Source organism: Giraffa tippelskirchi, chromosome 3, assembly GCF_054371585.1.
Source record: "Giraffa tippelskirchi isolate mGirTip1 chromosome 3, T2T-mGirTip1v1.2.pri, whole genome shotgun sequence".
Lineage (NCBI taxonomy): Eukaryota > Metazoa > Chordata > Mammalia > Artiodactyla > Giraffidae > Giraffa > Giraffa tippelskirchi.
The window spans coordinates 148,589,153-148,611,485 of record NC_137277.1 but is presented as its reverse complement, the minus strand read 5'-3'; the positions used below and the strand labels follow the sequence as shown (position 1 = coordinate 148,611,485).

Sequence of the window (22,333 nt, the reverse complement as noted above, 5' to 3'; positions counted from 1 at the left end):
TAAACATGGATTTTACAAAAAGTACACACTTCAACTGCAAGAAGGAAGGATTAATATACAATTCACATCTAACATCAAAGCTTACAGAACCAGTACTACTGCTCTCATTTTACACAATGGGCTACAAGGAAAAAATATTCTTTTGATCAGGGCTGTAGCAATTATTTTCCTAAAAGCCAGTATCTACATTTATGCCTAAATCAGGAAAGAGCAATGAATTTTAGTGCTAAACACCAACATCTGAGAAAACAAGGGGATTAGGATGTTATTCCATGAACTCTTGAGATGTCCAGTCACTCTTCCTGCCCTTATATACGTTCACCTTCTGGATCATTCCCTTGTTGTTCAGTCACTCGGTCATGTCCAGCTCTTGGGGACCCCATGGACAGCCAGGTTTCCCTGTCCTTCACTATCTCCTGGAATGTCCTCAAACTCATGTCCATTGAGTCGGTGATGCCATCCAACCATCATATCCTCTGTCACCCCCTTCTCCTGCCCTCAGTCTTTCCCAGGGTCTTTTCCAGTGAGTCTGCTGTTCTCATCAGGTGGCAAAGTATTGGAGCTTCCACTTCAGCATCAGTCCTTTCAGTGAACTGATTTACTTTAGGAGTGACTGGTTTGATCTCCTTGCAGTCCAAGGGACTCTCACGAGTCTTCTCCAACACCACAGCTCAAAAGCATCAATTCTTTGCTGCTCAGCCTTCTTTAATGGTCCAGCTCTCACATCCATACAGGACTACTGGATCATTCCCTAACTTTCCCCATATCCGTAACCATCCATCTGTTCTTTCTTAACTATTGAGCAAACTGAGTTTATGCTTCAAAATATCTCTAGCTTTTTATTTAAAGTGACCAAGCACTATTTTTCTCAGAAACCCAACCAAACAAAACGAAGACAACTGTCATTTTTTTTTTTAACACTTATGCGAGTCCAGATTTTATGTCGTGCTTCTTTGGATGGAGGGTAAGCAACTGGAGAAAATCTGAGAATTGCCTGTTTCAACACACACTCACTCACACCCGAACCTAAACATTAGGTCTGGTGGCTAAACGCTTGAGTCTCTGAACCCCGACGCCTCGGAACGCGAAGCCTGCCAAAGCGGAGGCGGGCGGAGACCTGGCCCGGGGGTGGCGGCCTAGTCCGGCACCGCAGAGCCCCCGCCTCCCGCCGGTCCCGAAGGCTGCAGCGTCGCGGGGAACCAGGCTCCCGCCGGCAGCAGTTACGCCGAGGGAGCATAGGCGGGCACAGAGCCATGAGGGCCGACTTCAGGCTCCGTGTGGCGGAGGACCACCGGGTGAGCGACCGGGTGAGCGATGAGGAGCGTGTCGGCCTCTGCCTTAATGCGGCCGCTACCTCTGGGGCGGGGCCGACACCGACCTGCTGGGGACAAGAAGGGTCGAGCCCCGGTCAGGGAGCTCGCGCATTGGCCCCTTCGGCGCTCACAGGATACGGATTGGGAGTGGGGGCTGGAAGTTCTTCCCAGGGCCGGACCCGAACACAAGAGCGGGGCGGAAAGCCAGGCGTGAAGTTTCCGGGGGTCTGAGTGAGGGTGTTGCCATGACGACGCCTCACTCACTTCGACCCCGCCCCTGCGGGTACGGAGGCTGCCGGCGAGGCCCTTCTTATCGACCCCTCCCGGAGAGCATTTTAGCCGTCCAGGAAAGAGATTTGTTTGCCAGCAGGACCTTTAATCCGGGTCTTCTCACACTTCCCTCGAACAAATCACTGCAACCACTTGGGAAACCATAGGAAAAATCGTGATTGCTACCCCGCAGCCGCTGGAGTCTCCCCTCCCGGGGCCCCGACTCCAACGCCCACTTTCCTTCAAGAGTAGCCCGGAAAAACCACAGCGGGTCTGCGTGCTCCCCCTCGCTCCTACCCTGCTGCGTGGAGGCTGCGGGTCAGAACGGCCTGTGCGGCGCAGCTTGATGACGCATTGCGCCTGCGCGCGCGGCCCGCTAGGCGGGTGTGACCCCCGGCGGGGTGTGAGTTACCCGCACCTGGAGCCGGCGGCCGCCGGAGGGCCCAGCTTTAGACGCAATGGGGAAGAAGCAGGTGGTAAGCGAGCATTAGTTACTTTCAGTTCAGTTGAGCCGTTCTACTTTTGAGGAACGTAGAGGTTGAGTTTCTGGATGGATGACACGTCATTTTTGCGGGACTTTTGAAATGAGTTGTCGTCTGAACTGAGTCTTTGGTTATAACACGGTCCATAGCATCTTTAGAACAATGCCGTTTCGTAGACTGATGGAACAGTACCAGTCCTTTGCCAGTTCAATTTTGACTACTGGATAGTGCTAAGACAGCCGGCTATGTCTTAATCTTGTAGCATTTTTATTAACACACTTTTTGAATGAATGGATAGCTAAATGGGACAGTTGTGGAACAAGCAGTGAGTTGTTTAAAATTTAACCCTTCAAAATCAATGCCTTCTGCAAGCAGCTTGAGATACTTGGAATATTAAACTGATTACTAGACATATTTGTTAGTATTTTATTTTGAAAGATTCCATAGTGTTACTTAACTGTAATTTCTGTGACCTGCAAGTACTTCTTTAAAAACGTGTTATTTTATATTGGCCTATAGTCAATTAAAGTTGTGACACTTTTCTTGTTCATGTGAAGTAGAAAATTTATAGTACATTTAGAATTTTTTTCTTTCTGCCCTATATTGGGTGTTTCAGGTTGTATTCAGAGTATACTTTTTAAAAGGTTACTATGTTGTGTTAGTAACATTTTTAAAATGTTACTATATAAATGTTAGTATTTTACTCTGTGATTTAAAACCTCCATTGGCTTCCCATTGAATTAAAGCAAAATCTAAGTTCTTTCCGTTGGTCTTCCTAATTAATTTGCCCATACCTTGATAACCATGCTTCACCTTTATTGGCCTTCTTTTATCTGAAACTCTCCAAGCCCAATCTCCAGTACAAAATTTTGTATTTGCTCCCCTTTGGCTCCTTTCTTATTCAGGTCTCAGTTCAAATACCTCAGAGAGACTTTTCCTAACTAAAGCAGCATTCTTCATTCATATATATATATATATATATATATAAATTGAAAAAAACATTAACCATATATATTTTTATATGTTATCTTGTAATACTTAACCATTAGGATATAATTTGCATAAAAGCAAGGATCTCTAGGATATAATTTGCATAAAAGCAAGGATCTCTGGTTCTGTTTATTAATGTATCCCTAATGCTTAGAACAGTGCCTGGCCTGTAGATAGTGAGGAATATAGGAAGGAAGGAATTTTATATGAAATTTAGAAGTGATAGAAAAAATTAAAATTGCCCATCGGTTTCATTTGATGAATGGGGTTATCAAAAATTTGAAATACATGAAGTAAAGATGCTCCCAGGCCTTTACTTACAAGCAGTTTTCTGTCTTTTTCCCATAGCGTCCTCCACGAGCCCTTCCACCTGTGCCAAGGTAAAAATAATTTACAGTAACTTTATTATCTAGTCTTAAAAATGCAAAATGAATAAAGTGAAAAAATTTGACTAGTACCATTGCACAAGTAAAATAATTCAGAAAAGACTTCCTGAAGTTTAAAGATGAAAAATCCTTGAATCATTAAGATAACAGTTGTAATTAAACATTCTGTTTCAAAGACTGAATGTCCACATATTAGGATACTGGGTCCGTTCTGAATGTTTTAATGAATTGTTGATCAGAATTCTGATCCTCTTTTGTTTGCTAGAATAGTTTCCTCAGAGTTAAAGCTGATTTAATCAGTGACAACATAAGAGTTCTTAATCTGTTTAATCCACTTTATTAATAGACAGTAGGGAGTATGTATATGTAGGTTCAGAAAATATTGGGGTTATTTTGTTAGTCTTATTAAACAGCTTATTATTTGCAAATAATAAGCTAGTTTGTAAACTAGCTGATTTTCTGTGAAAGCTAATTTTATTTTAAATTTGTAATGATATAAGTAAATTTACAGTCTGACAGTTTAATAGATTTCTAATTAATAGAGTTTCTCTTTTTGTCTCTGTCCTGATTAAATTTGGTGGTGTCATGTAAAGTGCTATTCAAGGTGAGTTAGTTTTCTGTTAATGTAAAATTTTCTAAATACAGTATTTGATGTTTGAAAGTTAGTTTTTTTCCCCTTAATTTTCCCTTAAACTTGAATCTAAATAGTATACTTTATAATGTCACAATTTTTTTTATCATATTAATCTCCTATGACTGCCATTTTTAAAGGATGACTGATACTATGTGACACTAGTTATATGGTTGATATTTGACCTTAAAAGTTAAAAAGCATTCATCCCTGAATGGAGTCACCTAGAACATAACTGTGGTCTTGCATATAGTTCTGTGATAGGGACTACATCTTCTTTTGTCTCATTTCATCAGGATAGACTCGGTTATGTCACACTAACCCCCAAATCTCAGTTACTTAATATCGTAAGGGATTTTTCTGGTTAATGCAAAGTCCATTGTAGGAACAATCCAGGACAGTTACCTTCCTTTCCCTCTTCACTAATGATGCAATGATCTCAGCTACTTCCATGCTGCAGTTCTGCCATCTTAACGTGAGGCCCCCTCAGTTGCCACAGCAAGGGATGGGGAAGCTGGAGGGCTACTCAGTGGCTCTTTCGATGTCTTGGCTCCCAAATGGTACAGAACACTTCTCCCAGCCTCTTGGTCAGAAACAGTCATAGGCCCCAGTGCAAAGGGGTGGGAAAATATAGGGGATCAGATGAATATTTGATGAGCCCACTTTCTGTCACAGTTTATAACCTTATTGACCAGCCATGAGCTACCAGTGTTACACTATGAGCTTCCTTTAACTTTGTCAATTTCTCGCCTTCTTCCCCTAATGTATAGAAGTTGACTGGACCCAGGGAAGAGAAGGGAAAGGTCTTCCCCACTAAAAGTTCCCTTTTAACTCTTCCTTGCATTGAATTTTAGGCAGCCTTTTCTGGTGTTCTTTCTCTTTTATAGATGATATTCCACTTAGTCGTCCTAAGAAAAAGAAGCCCAGAACGAAAACCCCGCTTGGTAAGAAGTTGTTCTTTGTTGTGTGGGATCACAAGTTTTTCCAGGACCTCAGACATAATAAACATCACAGATCAGGGAGAGGCAAGACCCTAACAGTCCCAAGTCACTGCTGTGTTAAAGATAGACTCAAGTTCACTCTGAAGCAGTGGGATTCTTGATGGCAGTGAGGGATAAGGCAATGGGCAGGCTGAGGAGTATCTAGAAACATTTGTGGAATAAAGGGTAGTGCTGCCCCAAATCTTAACTTCCACCACTTTCTTGGACTCTTTGAGGTCTTTTATCCCCAGATAACATAAGTTGTCTTAAGCTGTGATCAGTTCCAGACCCTTGAACAGGATACTGGATTTAGAGACCCAAGGTTCTTGTATCCCTCATTCCAGTCAGAGAATCTACATTAGAACATGAGTCTGAAGTCCGGGTCATATCATCCAGGTATTAAAACTCCAATGAGCAAATTCTGTGAAATTTTTTTGTCTTATTCACTGATAATCTTGGATGTTCTGCTGGTAACTTGAACTCAGCATGTTCAGAATTTATTATTACTTCCAATGATAAGTTTTATTTCTTTTTTAAAAAAATTTTATTCATTTATTTGACTGCACTGGGTCTTAGTTGTGACATATGGGATCTCTTTTTTTGACTCTGCTGGGTCTTTGTTACTTCATGAGGACTTTCTCGAGTCGTAGCAAATAGGGGCTACTCTCTAGGTGCAGTGTGTGGGCTTCTCATTGCTGTGGCTTCTCTTGTGGAGCACAGGCTCTAGAGTACACAGACTCAGTAGTTGTGGTGCACTGGCTTAATTGCCCCGCAGCATGTGAAATCTTCCTGGAGCAGGGATCGAACCTGTGTCCCCTGCATTGGCGGGCAGATTCTTAATCACTGAGCCACCGGGAAAGTCCAAGTTTTACTTCTTACTTACTTTACTGTTTTACTTACAAGGTTTGTTCATGGACCCCGCTGCTCTCCCAGGGACTGGGGCTGGAAACCTCAGGGGCACCTTTGAATTTTGTCATTTTCACTCTACTTTCTGCCTCTCACAAACTTGCTGTTTCTTCTTTCTTTCTTTTTATTTATTTAGTTATTTTTGGCTCTGCTGGGTTTTTGTTGCTGTGCATGGGCTTTCTGTAGTTGCCGTGAGTGGGGGCTACTCTTCATTGTGGTGTGTGGGCTTCTCATTACAGTGGTTTCTCTTGTTTCAGAGCACAGGCTTTAGGTGTACAGGCTTCAGTAATTGCAGCTTGTGGGCTCTAGAGCACTGGCTCAGTAGTTGTGGTCCATGGGCTTAGTTGCTCCACAGCGTGTAGGATCTTCCTGGACCAGTGATTGAATCTGTGTTCCCTGCATTGCAAGGTAGGTTCTTAACCACTAGACCACCAGGGAAGCTCAAGCTTGCTTCTTATATAGTAGTTTTAGTGTATTTTTCCTGCTGTCGTTTCCACTGCCACAACTATGGTTAGTCTAGCACCTTTCTTCCTCTCACCTGAGGTATTGGGGTTGCCTCCAACATTGCTCTGTACTTCTAGCTTCCTTCCACCCTAGTTTGTCCTGTCCACCACTGCTGGATGAACGTCCTAAAGCTTATAGCTGGTCCTAACTTATACCTGGTCGGAAACTTATATTAGTTTATCATTGCCTAATAAATGGAGTAATAGATTGTGGGTGTAAGAAAAGAGAAAAATGGAGATGGATGTATACAGAAAGACATACAGACATGGAACAAAAAGAAAAGAGAGGCAGAGAGACTTAGATTCACAAAGATACTTGCTGAAATGCTAGGCTCTAAAAGTGTACTCACAATTAAGTACAGACATGTCTTACCTATGGACTTAAAAAGGTCACTAGTGAAGAATGCAATAAAGACTGAGTTGTGGGAACAGAGTTACAGCTCTATCCCAGCTACCAACTATTTTTCTTGTAAAAAGAAAAAAAAAATCAGTGCTCTCGACAAAACGGATATATTGCTGGCTTTTATTAAAGTTGTTGTTCAGTTAGGTTATTTCAAATTTTTCACTCCAACAATTTGCAATTCTTCCAGACAAAATAGTGGATGGTGGGGAAGAAGAGATATTTCTATAAGATGGATTGCTAGCAGTAAAACTGCTGAAAGGACCTGTGCATTATTAATATAAGTTTCTACTAAATTGCCTTTAAGGGAGCTTTAGTTGGCACCCCACTCCAGTACTCTTGCCTGGAAAATCCCATGGATGGAGGAGCCTGGTAGGCTACAGTCCATGGGGTCGCTAAGAGTCGGACACGACTGAGCGACTTCACTTTCACTTTTCCCTTTCATGCACTGGAGAAGGAAATGGCAACCCACTCCAGTATTCTTGCCTGGAGAATCCCGGGGATGGCGGAGCCTGGTGGGCTGCTGTCTATGGGGTCGCACAGAATCGGACACGACTGAAGTGACTTAGCAGCAGCAGCAGCAGCAGTAATCTTCTTCCCAGCAACAGAGTTTGAGTGTCACATTTGCTAAGTCCTTGAAAATGCTGGAAAATATCAACTTAAAAAATTTTTTTTGTTAACCTAGTGGACAGAAAGTAGCTTATTTTAGTTTCCATTTCACTGAATACTATTGAGAATACTAAGATACTAATAGTTCATTTGTTCATACTAAGTTCATTTGTTCACTCATTTGTATTCTTTTTTGAAGAAACTGGCAACGGAATATATGAAGTAGAATTTAGATCTGCCAAAATGTGTCAAAATCTGTCAAAGATTTAATGAGGGGAGAGATTTATAAGTTATCTGTTAACTCCAGTTATCCATGATGACTTTATCATGTGTTAATTTATAAATGAAGGACTAAACTGTTGATATTTAGAGGCTGATAATCCTCAAGGCATAAGAGAAGTAAGAGCGTTCCCTATGGTGACAGTTTCTATCATGTTTTCACTTTTTTGAAAGTTCAGAAGCGATTTTCCTCCTCCCCGTCTTTTGTTCTTCTTTCTAGTCCCCAGGTTATTTTCTTCCTCAGTTTTCCTTATTCCCTCATTTCTTTGTGTTTTAAACTTGAGGCCCAAAGTTACAGGTGAGGAGGGAGAAAATCAAGATTTGGGGCACAATTAGTTCTGTGAGAGAAGAGGATGTTATATCGGAAACATTCCAGTCCCCCCCCCCATATTTTTGAGAGTTAGTAATCTCTGCTCAAGTTATCCCCATTTCCCCCTACTCTGTTTCTCTGTAGCTAGTGCTTCTCCGGAAGGTCTTGTCCAGACTGCTATTCACAGGCCACCTGAGGGCAGCGAGCCACCGACCAAAGACTCCATAGAACATCAAGAAGCTCCTGTTCAATGGAGGCAGAAGAAGACAAGGCCACCTCTTGGTATGTAAAGGAACCAAGGTTAGGCTGTGACAACAGCTGTGGTTTGAGGGATATGATTAAAACCCTGTCTGTTTCTATTTTTCCCCACTCATATCCAGTGTTTTCTTTTTTTTGCTTAAACTTTTTATTGCTAGGGTAACTCCAGAGGGTTAAGTCAGGAATATTTTAGAGGATCTATTCTGATCATAAAGTGAAGTGAAGTGAAAGTCGCTCAGTGGTGTCTGACTCCTTGTGACCCCATGGACTATACAGTCCATGGAATTCTCCAGGCCAAATACTGGAGTGGGTAGCCTATCCCTTCTCCAGGGGATCTTCCCAACCCAGGAATCAAACCGGGGTCTCCTGCATTTCAGGCAGATTCTTTACCAACTGAGCTATGAGGGAATATATGTACAGATTATGAGAGAAGGGATACAATTTCAGAACCAAAACAGAAAGTTTAGATCTTGGCATGTATACGAATTTAGCATATTATGGAATGGACATTGAGATTAGTGGGGAAAGGAAAAATTCTGTATTAATAATAATATAATGAAGCAATAGCCAACATTTTAAGTCTTACTATGTCCCAGCCACTCTTCATAAGGTAAACAGAATATTATATTGTTTATTTTGCTATCAAATTGGCAATGCTTCTTAAAGATTATAAAATCCCAAACTGTTGGATATAAAAGTATTGTTGAGAAATGGGTATACTTGTATACCACTGATAGAAAGTACAAATTGATATGGCCTGTCTGAACTTACAGGAATAGAAGTAGCTACAATAGCTGCAGTAATTAAGATGCTAACTGCAACATAAGAGTAGAACTGGTAATAACCAAATGTTTAACGATGCAATACTGCTTAGATAAATCATATTTTCCCCTTTTAACAGAAACAAAATGCTCATTAAAAAGGATTGTTAAAATGAAATGGTGACATGGAAAACTGTCTGTAATACATCGTTAAGTTTAAAACAAAGATTATAAAATAGTGTGTATCAAAGGATCCCATTTTTGTAAAATATGTCATAATAATATTGTAGGGCTGCCATAACAGATTACCTCAAACCAAGTGACTTAAAACAATGGACGTTTAGTCTCTGGCAGTTCTGGAGGCTAGAAGTCCAACATGAAGGTGTCCACAGGGCTATGTTTCCTCCAAAGTTTGTAGGAAAGAATCCACCCTAGCCACTTCCAGATTCTGGTGGTGGTTTGTAGTTCTTGGCATTCTTTGGCTTGTAACAGCATAACTCCATTCTGTACCCCCATCTTCACGTTTCTCCCCGTGTTTCTGTGTCCAAATTTGGCTTTTCTTATAAGGACACCAGCCATTGAATTTAGGGCCCATCCTAATCCAACATGACCTTATATTAACTTGATCACATCTGCAAAGACCCTATTTCTAAAGTCTCATTCACAGGTATTGGGGATTAGGACTTGCGTACATCTTTTTCAGGAGACATAATTCAATCCAGAACACATGTACATACACACACATACAGTAAAAAGAATGGAAGGATACAGCAAAGTGTCAACAGTGGTAGGATTTTTAGAAGGAGGAATTAGGGATGATTTTTAAAATTTTCTTTCTTCATTTATGTTTACTAAATTTTCATATATGTGTAACTTTTATAGTAATTAGAAAAATGACAGTAGATTTTATTAGAGTAAAAAAAAGGAAGGCACGAAGATTGTAAGATTGGCTTTATCCCATTAACATTAGCCCCAAGGAATGGTTTATTACAAAATAGTTCCCAAGACTATTTCTTTGCTTTCTTAGAAAACAATAGATTCTTATTAGATGAAAAGATAACAGGAGTAGAGAGCAGGAACTAGAAAAGTCAGGAGAATGGAACACAGTGTTGAGAGGAAAGTTGAAGTGGGATACCACAGTGCCGGGGGCAGTAAGAGGAGAAGGAGAGGGCAGAAGAGGGGAAAAGAGACAGAAATGATCCTCAGACAGTTTACCATCGCTGCAGTTTATTTCATTACTGGCAGTAAGGATAGTTGAATTGAAACTACTCTCTCAGTAATTCAGTTAGGGTAAAAGTTGAAAATCAAGATGGATTCCAAAATACCTAGTTTTATAATTCAGAAGAAAATTTATTTATAGAAGTGATAGTTTTTAGAAAATTCAGATCCCAACTAAGTCCTGGGCCAGAGAGTACCTGTTTCTGCCATTCTAGAATGCACCTACCACTACAGGCTTAGCTTCCTACATGTTTGTTTCATTTTTGTTTTGTTCAGCACATCTGTGGTAGGCTGTACTGCTTCTATTTCCAGCCCAGGCTGTAAGCGCTTTTAAAAATAGATTTCTACAGTCTTTGTGGGCATTCCAGGGAGCCATTTCCTGTATTTCCAGATAGGGAGAGTTGCTAGTGGGGTAGAAGGTAGGTGGTGAAAAAAATTGGGGGCCAATTAGAATTCTTAAAGTTCTTTTGTCTTACAGAAGTCTTACACCTACTTTTCTTTTTTGCATCATAGCAATTTAAAAACTTAATCTGCTTTGTTTTCAGAATTGGAGACTGCTTTTACCCAGAAGAAGACGTCTAGTCCATCTTTATTACCAAATGAAAATGGTATCAATGTGGAACCTGATGAGGAGCCAGTTATTCAGAAACCTCGAAGGAAGACTAAGTAAGAATTCATTCGTCCTTCTAAATATTCTGCAGAGATACCCTGATGCTTAATTTGGAGCTCTCAAACACCAGCTTCTATGTCTTATTAAATACTTGCAGTTGTGTATCTCTAGGATAAGTAGTATTACAAAGGTATTAGTTAAACTAGTCTAAGAATAACTTTGAAAAGAGTAAGCCCACTGAGAAAAGTAAAATATTATATTTAAATAAAATATTTTAGGAGCTGTGTCTAAGGAAAAGGAACACAAATAGAAGATTTTATATAAGTAGTAAAAATATTACATATTAAAGATATTAAAAATTAAAGGTGATATTAATAAGATAGGCTATTATTTATTTTATCATGTTAATAGAATTTAAATTATGATTATTCTAACAATACATATAATGTTTATTTCAGCATAGGAAATTAAATCCCAGGTAAAATAGAATGGTATACTTTAAAGAAGTATACAGGAAGTTATATAACACCGTTGTTCATATTTGGAAATTACCCTACACGTAGTGATCAGTATCTGTATAGAATCATATAATTTTAAGTCTATAAAGAACCTTTCAAATCTAGTTCAGTCACTTCATTTTCCAGATGAGAAAACTGAGGCCCACAGAAATGTAAGTGACTTGCTATACATAACAGTTAATAGCTGATCCATTTGAGTAAAAACCAAATTTTGTGACTCCAAGTCCAGGGTTCTTTCCAATAGACTTGCAAGTACCTCCTTATTTGGGTCTATAAAAGGTTATTAATCATCCATTTTTCTTACATTCTCCTTGATTACAGGAAAACCCAACCAGTGGAATTACATTATGCCAATGAACTAGGAGTTGAAGATGAAGACATAATTACCGACGAGCAAAGTAGTCCAGAACAACAATCTGTATTCACTGCACCCACGGGCATCAGCCAGCCTGTAGGCAAAGTGTTTGTGGAAAAAAGCAGTAAGTAGGTCCTTGTTTTGGAACATGAACTCTTTAAGAATTATACAAAGATATTCTTTGACCTAGGAATTATACTTCTGGAAATCTGAATTAAGGAAATAAGTAAAAATATGGATAAAAATGTGTACATAAAGCTAATCATCACATTGTAAGAGCAAAAACCTGGAAAAAACCTAAATGTAAAACAGAAGGGGAGTGATTTCAGACAGTTTATGGCATATCTATACAATGAAATCTTCTGCACCACTAAAAATTATGTTTTGGGAGAATTTTTCACTTCATGGGAAGATGCTAATGAAAAGTAAACATATACACTTGTAGTTTGATTTGAACTATAGAGAAATGCATAGGACAAAAGACTAGAAGAAAATATGCCAAAATGTTAATGCTGGTTGTTTCTAGGTTATGAGATGATGGGCAATTTAAAAAATCTCCCTCTCCCCCCACCCATTTCTTTATTCTCTGTTGTACTTTACTAGTTTTCTGCAATTGGTAGTGATATTGGTGGTGGAGCAAGTAATGATATAAATTCTATCATTAAAAATAAATAAGAGAAAATACATGATAGTATTACCATATTAAATGAGAAATACAACATTATAACTATGTTTTCTTTTGGAAACATAGTTCTGACATTGTATATAGCACACATTGGTTATAACACTACATTTGTGGTGTTTAAAAAAAACCTACTGAAAGCATGATCATAACCATATATTAGTCCCATGGATATGCTGTGAACATGCTGCCTAAAGAACTCATCTAAAACATAAAGATTAACCCTTAAAATTTACAACTTAGATTTTATGTAAATTGTTTTAGAATTCTGACTCCTTAAGAGCCCACTTAAGGGATCTTGGCGTTGTTGGCCAGTGAGAAACCTGTGACCCAGAGAGGTGGACTCACCCAGGTTCTCATAGTTGATTAGTATAGAACTGGGACTCGAACTAAAGTTTCATGACTTCTAGTTAAGGGCTGTTAGAGGAGCCTGGCGGGCTACAGTCCATGGGGTTGCAAAGAGTCAGATATGACTGAGCATGCACGCAGCAAGCAGCAAGACTAGTATACCATGTGGCCATTTAATTTCAGTCTATTTTCAAGCAATATCACTCAATCTGCATTTTTAATTCTTGCCTCCTGTAGCACAGAAACTTCCCTTAGTAAAGTAACTGACCATGAAACGTACCAGTGGTTTGCCTAGCAGTTGCTTTTTCTTAGGTATCCCACTTCTGTCTTTCCTCCTCCAAAGTGCCTGACAGCCAGGTTTGGCAAAGATAATGGAACCTTTCCAGTTTTAGTTTTAGGATCTTTTAGACTATATCATGTTAAAGGTTTCCAGACCTCATTCTGAATTACAAGTTCATTGTTGTATTTCATTAAATAAATTGATTTCCAAGACTGCTACTTTAACATCTGTTTTGGGTTGAGAAGAAAGTGCATGGACATCATTTACTTCTCTTCAAGATTAAAACATTGTATGTTTTTAGCTGCTGCTGCTGCTGCTGCTAAGTCGCTTCAGTCGTGTCCGACTCTGTGCGACCCCATAGACGGCAGCCCACCAGGCTCCACCGTCCCTGGGATTCTCCAGGCAAGAACACTGGAGTGGGTTGCCATTTCCTTCTCCAGTGCATGAAAGGGAAAAGTGAAAGTGAAGTCGCTCAGTCGTGTCTGACTCTTAGCGACCCCAGGGACTGCAGCCTAACAGGCTCCTCCGTCCAGTGGGATTTTCCAGGCAAGAGTACTGGAGTGGGGTGCCATTGCCTTCTCCGATGTTTTTAGCAACTGAGAGAAAAAAGACTTCTGAAATAGGAGCTGAATCAGGGAGAATTTTTAGGCAAGAAAACAGTAAAATTTCAGTCTCAGTATGAGGGTTCTTAAATGTGGAGTAACAAGAAAGATCACCAGGGTTCTCTGTTGTGAGTTGTTTTTAATTGTGTGTTGTGTTCTTAGGGCGATTCCAGGCTGCTGATCGTTCAGAGTTGATTAAGACCACAGAAAAGATCGATGTGTCGATGGACATGAAGCCTTCCTGGACGACCAGAGATGTTGCACTGTCGGTGCATCGGGCTTTCCGGTGACTGATTTTGTTGGACTTTTCTTAAGACAAATGTTCCACAATTTTTTTTTTTTAAGTGTTGATTGTTCAGTACTGTTAAAAAATTGACAACTTAAAATGGTGGGTGGATATATTTTTCAAACATTCAATTAGAGTTAAATGATCTGCCTATTAGTATAGAGAAAAGAAAAGCTTGCTTTTACTTTTTGTGAAATATTGAACTTTATTCTTATACATGAAGAGATTTGAAGAATGAGCTTTTTGCTTTAGTTGTTCATGTATGTTAACAAAACCATTTTCCATTCAGGATGATTGGTGTCTTCTCCCATGGCTTCCTGGCTGGTTGTGCTGTGTGGAACATTGTTGTGATCTATATTCTGGCAGGAGATGAGCTTTCTGATCTCTCAAACCTTCTGCAACAATACAAGACATTAGCATATCCATTCCAGAGTCTTCTCTACTTGCTTTTGGCTCTGAGTACAGTCTCAGCCTTTGACAGGTAAGACTGTTGTGACTGCAGGCCCCTCTAACTTTCTTCAGGAGGAAGTGTTGAGCAAAATGTGTCCTTGACAAACCATGATATTTTCAAAATAGAATTACAGGATATTAATATTATTTTGACTTTTTAAAGAGCCACTCTTTAAAAAAAAAAGTTTCTGTATTTTGTGGGGAGGAGATGGAACTATTGTGAGCAAAAACATACCTCAAAGTCTTAACCCGTTCCAGCATCAACTCTAAATCCAAAATTTCATCCAAATATAATCAACTCAAAAAGTCCCAAACATACACACTGCTGTATCTGTAACCAACAGGGACCTATTGTATAGACCATGGAACTCTGCACAGTGTTATGTGGCAGCCTGGATGGGAGGGGAATTTGGGGGAGAATGGATACATGTGTATGTATGGCTGGGTCCCTTCTCTGTTCACCTGAAACTATCACAACATTGTTGATTGGCTATACCGCAATACAAAGTAAAAAGTTAATTTTTAAAAAAACCAAACGTCTTCCAAATGAACTGAATCAGGTATAGTCAAGACTCTGGGTATTATATTAGTTTCCTAGGGTGCTCAAAAGTACCACAAACTGGGTGGCTTGAAACAACAGGAATGTGTTCTCTCACAGTTTTGGAATCTAAAACTCTAAAACCAAGATGTTGGCAGGGTTGGTTCCATTTTAGAGGGGTCCATGGAGAGTCTCTTCCTGCCTCTTTCCTAGCTTCCAGTGGTTTCTGGCAGTCCTTGGTGTTCCTTGGCTTGTAGATGCATTACTCCAGCCTCTCCCTCAGTTGTCAGATGGCAGTCTCCCCTGTGTGTCCATGGATCCGTGTCTCTTCTTATAAAGACACTAATCTTGCTGGATTAGGGCCCCTTGTAACGGCCTCATCTTAAGTTGACTGTATCAGTAAAGAGCCTATTTCCAAACAGGGTCACATAAACAGGTTTCAGGGTTTAGAAGTTCAATGTGTCTTTTTAGGAACACAGTTTAACCCATTAAGAAAACAACAACTTATCACCCAATAATATGAGTAATAAAAGGAAGTGGAATCTAATGACATTGCTGATCAAATTTGTTTCTTCTTAATGCTAAAGGAATGATGACTAAAATAGTCTTTTAGTTAAATGTTTTATGTGGCCTTTGTAAATAAGATTCTTTCATGCGTGTTAAGTATAAACTGTAGCTACTTAAAGCTTCATAATAAACAGTACATGTGGTAGCATTAAAATAGAGAAGAAAGAAACTGTTGTCTAGAGACTACAGTTTTGTAAGAAGTTTACAACTACACTGTTCAGTTTAGTTCAGTTGCTCAGTCGTGTCCGACTCTTTGCGACCCCATGAACCGCAGCACACCAGGCCTCCCTATCCATCACCAAATCCCGGAGTCCACCCAAACCCATGTCCATAGAGTCGGTGAGGCCATCCAACCATCTCATCCTCTGTCGTCCCCTTCTCCTCCTGCCCTCAATCTTTCCCAGCATCAGGGTCTTTTCAAATGAGTCAGCTCTTCGCATCAGGTGGCCAAAATATTGGAGTTTCAGCTTCAACATCAGTCCTTCCAGTGAACACCCAGGAGTGATTTCCTATAGGATAGACTGGTTGGATCTCCTTGCAGTCCAAGGGACCCTCAAGAGTCTTCTCCAACACCACAGTTCAAAACCATCAATTCTTCGGCGCTCAGCTTTCTTGATAGTCCAACTCTCACATCCATACATGACCACTGGAGAAACTATAGCCTTGACTGGATGGACATTTGTTAACAAAATAATTTCTCTGCTTTAAATATGCTGTCTAGGTTGGTCATAACTTTCCTTCCAAGGAGTAAGCGTCTTTTAATTTCATGGCTGCAATCACCATCTGCAGTGATTTTGGAGCCCCCATAAATAAAGTCAGCCACTCTTTCCCCATCTATTTGCCATGAAGTGACGGGACCAGATGCCATGATCTTAGTTTTCTGAATGTTGAGTTTTAAGCCAACTTTTTCACTCTCCTCTTTCACTTTCATCAAGAGGCTCTTTAGTTCTTCTTCACTTTCTGCCATAAGAGGGTGTCATCTGCATATCTGAGGTTATTGATATTTCTCCCAGCAATCTTGATTCCAGCTTGTGTTTCTTCCAGCCCAGCATTTCTCATGATGTACTCTGCATATAAGTTAAATAAGCAGGGTGACACTGTGACAAGAGGCTTTTGTATTTTCTAGGATTGACTTCGCTAAAACGTCAGTAGCAATCCGAAATTTTCTTGCTCTGGATCCAAGAGCTTTAGCATCTTTCTGTAAGTAAATAATTTGATAACTGTGTAACTTTGAATCAGAAAAAAAGTATAATTTTGTTTTTAAAATGATTTTATATTATTGCTGCTTATAAGCATTTCATATCAATATTCAGTGGAATTTGTAAATAAACTATGATAGGCGTAATTTCAATAGAATTAATTTTCAGTGGAGGTTTAGAATTATTTTTCAGTAGGGGTTATCTAACTTTTTAAAGTTTGTTGTTCTGTATTCCTTAATATTTGACTTTTGTGTTTTATACTTGACATTAAACAGATAGGGCTATTAGGGCATTTTAGTAAGAAATACTATTTTTTTTTTTTTTTACCTTTTTGGTAATTTGGAATAAATTTTGTTCTAATTATGAGAATATTAGTAAAACTAATTTTAGGACCTTAAATCATTTAATTTCTTAAATGATTTTCAGATTCTTGTCAGTCTAATGATAAAATAGTGAGCACCTAAAGACCCTTCTCTATCTGTATTCTTGAAAAATAATGTAAGACTATCCAGCCTATTGAAATTGACCAAATGAAATATTTTTTGTGTCATCATTCCCCAAAGCTCAGATTATTTTTGACGTTAAAGTTATCTATAAATTCCAAACAAACTGGGTTGTTAAAAATAACATTATTAGTAATTCATTTGTCTTTTCTCAGTGTACTTTACTGCTCTGATATTATCTCTGAGTCAACAAATGACAAGTGATAGAATCCACCTTTACACACCTTCTTCTGTTAACGGTAGCCTCTGGTAAGAATTCACAGTAGCACTAGTAATTATTGATCGTAATAACAGCAACAGTGGAAGAAATGGCGCTATTTTTGTTTTTTCACTCTTTTACTTGTTTTCACCTATAAATAGTAATGAGGGCCTTGTTTTTGTTTCTAAAATTGTGGCCAAAAAATCCTCTATTCCTTTGTTTAATGGATAACTATTGTTATATATGCTTGCATTTTTAATGAAATGTTTTGTAAAAAATGTCTGAAATCTTTTAAGTTATGATTTAAAATTCTCATGATATATATAGCGTATATCATAGGGAAGTTATATTTTATGCTGTTATTACTCTAGGTAAAGATGGCTACTATTTTTTTAAGTTTATAAAATAGATATGTCTGGATATATGGATCACAATGAAGACATTTCTGATTAGTATTTCTGTACCTCTAGGGCAGAAGGAATTGAGGAGCAGATTCTCCAGCCATGGATTGTGGTGAATCTGGTGGTGGCCCTTCTGGTTGGGTTATCTTGGCTTTTTTTGTCTTACAGGCCAGGCATGGATCTTAGTGAAGGTATTAAAGAAAAAAATAGTATAAGTACATCATAAAATCTTCTATAATGACTTCATAAATCTTCTTTTAATGGATATAGCATTATGTCATTTATACTTTATAGCATTATAGCATTTCAATGACAAAGATGCATTTAAAATAACCCAAGAAGTAAAACAATAAAATGGTGAAACTGAATGCTGCAAAAAACAGAGGAGTGTGTAGAGAGTTGGAGTCTTGGAGCACTTAATGAGTGTTTCCACATATTTTGGAGATATTTCTTCTCTTGGACCCTTTCAGGAATTTTATAGAAAGTCTTTGCTCTTCCTTTCTCTTAGTCTCTTTCTGATCAAAGTATCTCTTGCTACTCAGTTGCTAAATCGCGTCTGACCCTTTGTGACCCTGTAGACTATAGCCCTCCAGTCTCCTCTGTCCATGGGATTTTCCCAGCGAGAGTACTGGAGTGGGTTGCCTTTTTCTCTTCGAGGGGATCTTCCTGACCCAGGGATTGAACCTGCAGCTCCTGCTGTGTCTCCTGCATTGCAGGCAGATTCTTTACCACTGAACCTCTCAGGAAGCCCATAAATTTGAAATAAATCATATACTTCATCTGTTAGCCACTGCTAGACACATATTCAAGTGAATTTATTCTTACTTCCTCCTCTACCTGGCATGAATTCTTAACCCTTCATTGTCTAATGAAGTGTTTAGCAATCTTTAGTGTGCCCAGAGTAAAGTGAGGTTTACTAATTTGTAGACCTCAGACCCCTGTTGGAACACCTGAAGAAGAATCACATTTGTAAACTGCTAGTCTGTCAGCATTTCTCTGAGAACAGCTTAGTATTTGTATTGTAAGATGTGTTTCCTGGTAGATGTTCCAGTTTCACCCTTGAATATCTTTGCTATTTTCTGGACTTTGGCTATTATTTTATTCTTGATTTGTTAAACAAAGCATTTAACCACAATTTGATCAACTGATTACAGCCTGTGTCTCAGAAGTCTTGGAAATGAGAATCTTTCCAACATTTCCATTTGTAAAAACCAAGACAAAAAAATGTAATCTTGTGTGTTTTTATTCATGAATGTACCTTTTCTTGTGTTATTCACTAATTATTCCTTTTGATATATTTAAAATATTTTTAAAAATCTTCTTAGGCTTTAGGTAGTTTGCAGTTTTTCCTTAACTTGGTGTAGTTTTTAATCATTCAAAGATTTTTTTTCATCTAATGTTTACATCAGGAGACTCTATTTTACTAAATTCCTAAGGTTTTCTTTTTTTTTTTTTAATATTTCTTGGTATTTTAATAAATTATGGGACTATGCCTAGTGATAGTTTAAATGTCAAAATGCCAATTAATAACATTCTCCACTGGGATTCAAGCTGCATTCAGCTGGCTTATCTAGTATTCAATCTCAATCACAAAGTGTATGTTACTTATATTTCCAGAATCCTGCTCTCTTTTAGAGTTATATGTGTCAAGTAACATTTCCATGTAGATTAAAAAAAAGGAAATATAAAATGAGGAAGATAATACTCACTTAAAGGGAGTTTATGGTGATTAAATGGGGTCACATATTTAAGCTTTCCCGGCACACACCTAATCTTAGTTCCAGGTCCTCCTCCATGTCTGTGTCCTATATTTTAGGTTATCATGATCACTATAGAATTAGACTTCTTTAGCTGTTTAATGATCCTGGATTCTCTAAGTGACTTAAACTTCCTGGTATGAGTTATTACATTGTCTCTATTATATAGATTTTATTTTTCAGGAGTTACAGTGCATTAAAAACTTGTATATCTCAAAATGCAAAACTTGTACGTTTGTCAATAGCTCATCTTTTAAAACTCAGAGTTCACTATCAAGAAATCTTACTTGTACTCAAGTAAGAGTTATATAATAATAAAAATATATAATATAAGGACTTTATAATAATAATTTATAACATAAATAATTATAATTCTATTATATAATATGTCAATATTTTAAGACTGTTCATTAGTAAGTTATAAAACTCTTTTTGAGATGCTGGGAAATCATTTTAAGTATGATTTGTTCATTTTCTCTCCCAGAGTTGATGTTCTCCTCCGATGTGGAAGAATATCCTGATAAAGGAATCAAAGCCTCTTCATAGTGCCAACTCACCATCTGAGTAACAATCTAGTATTTAGAATTTTTCCCATTCTTGTTTTTAAATGTATTTTTATATATGTACAGATGTATTTGGAATTGATTTTTGATTATATAATACTGAAAAATTTCTCAGGATTATGGAAAATGTTAAAATTGTATCTGCAGTTTATACCCAAACATTTATTCCTATAGCATTATCGTCTTTATGACAAAGGAGATAATGAACTAGAAACCAACAGGTGAAAGTGTTTATTTCCTGTTTTTTCAGATTAGTTGTATTTATAATCATTATCTTTAAAAGCAGTTATACAGTGCTTTTAAAAAAGCCATAACTTTAGTGTTAATAAAGTATATATCAGGTTTAAACATAAATTTAGAGAATAGAGAAGAAGGGGAGGAAAAGGACCTTCATTACTTATTTTTCGTGTTTCCTTACTGAATAAATTGAAATATGAATTTTGTCTTTTTTGAAACTGGTTCATTGGTTGTGTATCATGTAATAAGTAAAATGTAATTTAGCTTGAAAGATGTTTTTACTTCATGGCTAATAAAAAGGAAATGTAACTTTCATTTGAGAAGTTTTATAATTGTAAAAGTTTATTTTTTTTTAAGACTTATACCAGCAGTTCCCATATCTGGTTGCACATCAGAATCATTTAGGGAGCTTTAAGAAACATATATAGCAAAAGAGAAGCCAAGCTGGCCAAGAGCTCGGGAGAGTAAAGGAGAGGCCTGTGAGCTTATTAAGTTAACACTCATTTGACATCTGCAGACCTTTTCCCCTGCCTCTTTTTTTAAATGACAAGAAGTATGAGTAGAAATTCACCATACTTGTTCCCAAAGACAAGAGACAAAGAGACATCTTTGACCTTCATGGAAATCCCCCTCTTCAGGTGGGTCCTGCACTAGAAGAGATCTCTTCAGAGCTGTAGCTATTGGTGCCTCAACTGATATGAGACTTGGAGCTCAAGACATTAAGACTCACCATGGGAAAAGATGTCTCAGAGTCTCTTGTTCAGTTCAGTTCAGTCGCTCAATCATGTCCGACTCTGTGTGACCTCATGAACCGCAGCATGCCAGGCCTCCCTGTCCATCACCAACTCCCTGAGTCCACTCAAACCCATGTCCATTGAGTCGGTGATGCCATCCAACCATCTCATCCTCTGTCGTCCCCTTCTCCTCCTGCCCTCCATCTTTCCCAGCATCAGGGTCTTTTCAAATGAATCAGCTCTTCGCATCAGGTGGCCAAAGTATTGGAGTTTCAGCTTCAACATCAGTCCTACCAGTGAACACCCAGGACTGATCTCCTTGAGGATGGACTGGTTGGATCTCCTTGCAGTCCAAGGGACTCTCAAGAGTCTTCTCCAACACCACAGTTCAAAAGCATCAATTCTTCGGTGCTCAGCTTTCTTGATAGTCCAACTCTCACATCCATACATGACCACTGGAGAAACCATAGCCTTGACTAGATGGACCTTTGTTGATAAAGTAATGTCTCTGCTTTTTAATATGCTGTCTAGGTTGGTCATAACTTTCCTTCCAAGAAGTAAACATCTTTTAATTTCATGGCTGCAGTCACCATCTGCAGTGATTTTGGAGCCCCTCAAAATAAAGTCTCTCACTGTTTCCATTGTTTCCCCATCTATTTGCCATGAAGTGATGGGACCGGATGCCATAATCTTAGTTTTCTGAATGTTGAGCTTTAAGCCAACTTTTTCACTCTCCTCTTTCACTTTGATCAAGGGGCTCTTTAATTCTTCACTTTCTGCCATAAGGGTGGTGTCATCTGCATATCTGAGGTTATTGATATTTCTCCCAGCAATCTTGATTCCAGCTTGTGCTTTTTCCAGCCCAGCGTTTCTCATGATGTGCTCTGCATATAAGTTAAATAAGCAGGGTGACATATACAGCCTTGATGTACTCAAGAGTCTCTTGAGCACCTCACTAAAATTGAGCCTGCCCGGATTAGCAACCCACTGAATGTTGTGAAACAGAAGAGGACTGATGAGTTGATGGTGGAGTTGGGTGACTCTGACAATACATCTAAATTTGACACACATGCCATGCTAGGAATATCTTGCTGTCTATAAGGTATTCTCCAGCTGTCAGGAGCTGCTGAATAGGGAATCCCCCTATGGTCACATGTGTATGTATGTATGTATATATTAAGTTCTATACAGTTTTAGCAATTGTGTAT

The 22,333-nt window shown here is 38.6% G+C and overlaps 1 protein-coding gene and 1 long non-coding RNA gene across 6 annotated transcripts; one reads left to right on the top strand and one right to left on the bottom strand.

Moving 5' to 3' along the window:
• Nucleotides 1–812: 812 nt before the first annotated feature.
• Nucleotides 813–1,936, bottom strand: LOC145542652 (uncharacterized). The gene is made up of 2 exons (XR_014080009.1): nt 1,578–1,936; nt 813–1,378 (listed from the first exon to the last, which is right to left on the bottom strand). It is a non-coding gene; the product is annotated as an uncharacterized LOC145542652 (long non-coding RNA).
• Nucleotides 1,935–20,706, top strand: TMEM237 (transmembrane protein 237). Of its 5 annotated transcripts, XM_081581924.1 has the most exons (13): nt 1,935–2,059; nt 3,404–3,435; nt 4,035–4,045; nt 4,960–5,016; nt 8,204–8,341; nt 10,842–10,962; nt 11,746–11,903; nt 13,854–13,977; nt 14,267–14,458; nt 16,659–16,732; nt 17,390–17,483; nt 17,904–18,025; nt 20,076–20,706. In XM_081581924.1, exons 1-13 carry the CDS (start codon nt 2,042–2,044, stop codon nt 20,135–20,137), a joined length of 1,203 nt encoding a protein of 400 aa, XP_081438050.1. In that variant the 5' UTR covers nt 1,935–2,041; the 3' UTR covers nt 20,138–20,706. The 5 variants fall into 5 exon arrangements, 4 of the variants coding, with proteins under 4 accessions (XP_081438050.1, XP_081438049.1, XP_081438053.1 ...); XM_081581926.1 differs by lacking the exons at nt 1,935–2,059; nt 4,035–4,045 and adding an exon at nt 2,170–2,390; XR_014080006.1 differs by lacking the exons at nt 1,935–2,059; nt 4,035–4,045 and adding an exon at nt 2,178–2,390 and having other exon boundaries at nt 17,368–17,483.
• The last annotated feature ends 1,627 nt before the right edge of the window (nt 20,707–22,333 follow it).

What these genes read in the sequence shown, in the direction of transcription:
- TMEM237 (XM_081581924.1), top strand. An exon ending in AGTGTTTGTGGAAAAAAGCA is followed by an intron (nt 11,904 to 13,853) that starts GTAAGTAGGTCC and finishes TTGTGTTCTTAG; the next exon opens with GGCGATTCCAGGCTGCTGAT. An exon ending in AAGAGCTTTAGCATCTTTCT is followed by an intron (nt 16,733 to 17,389) that starts GTAAGTAAATAA and finishes GTCTTTTCTCAG; the next exon opens with TGTACTTTACTGCTCTGATA.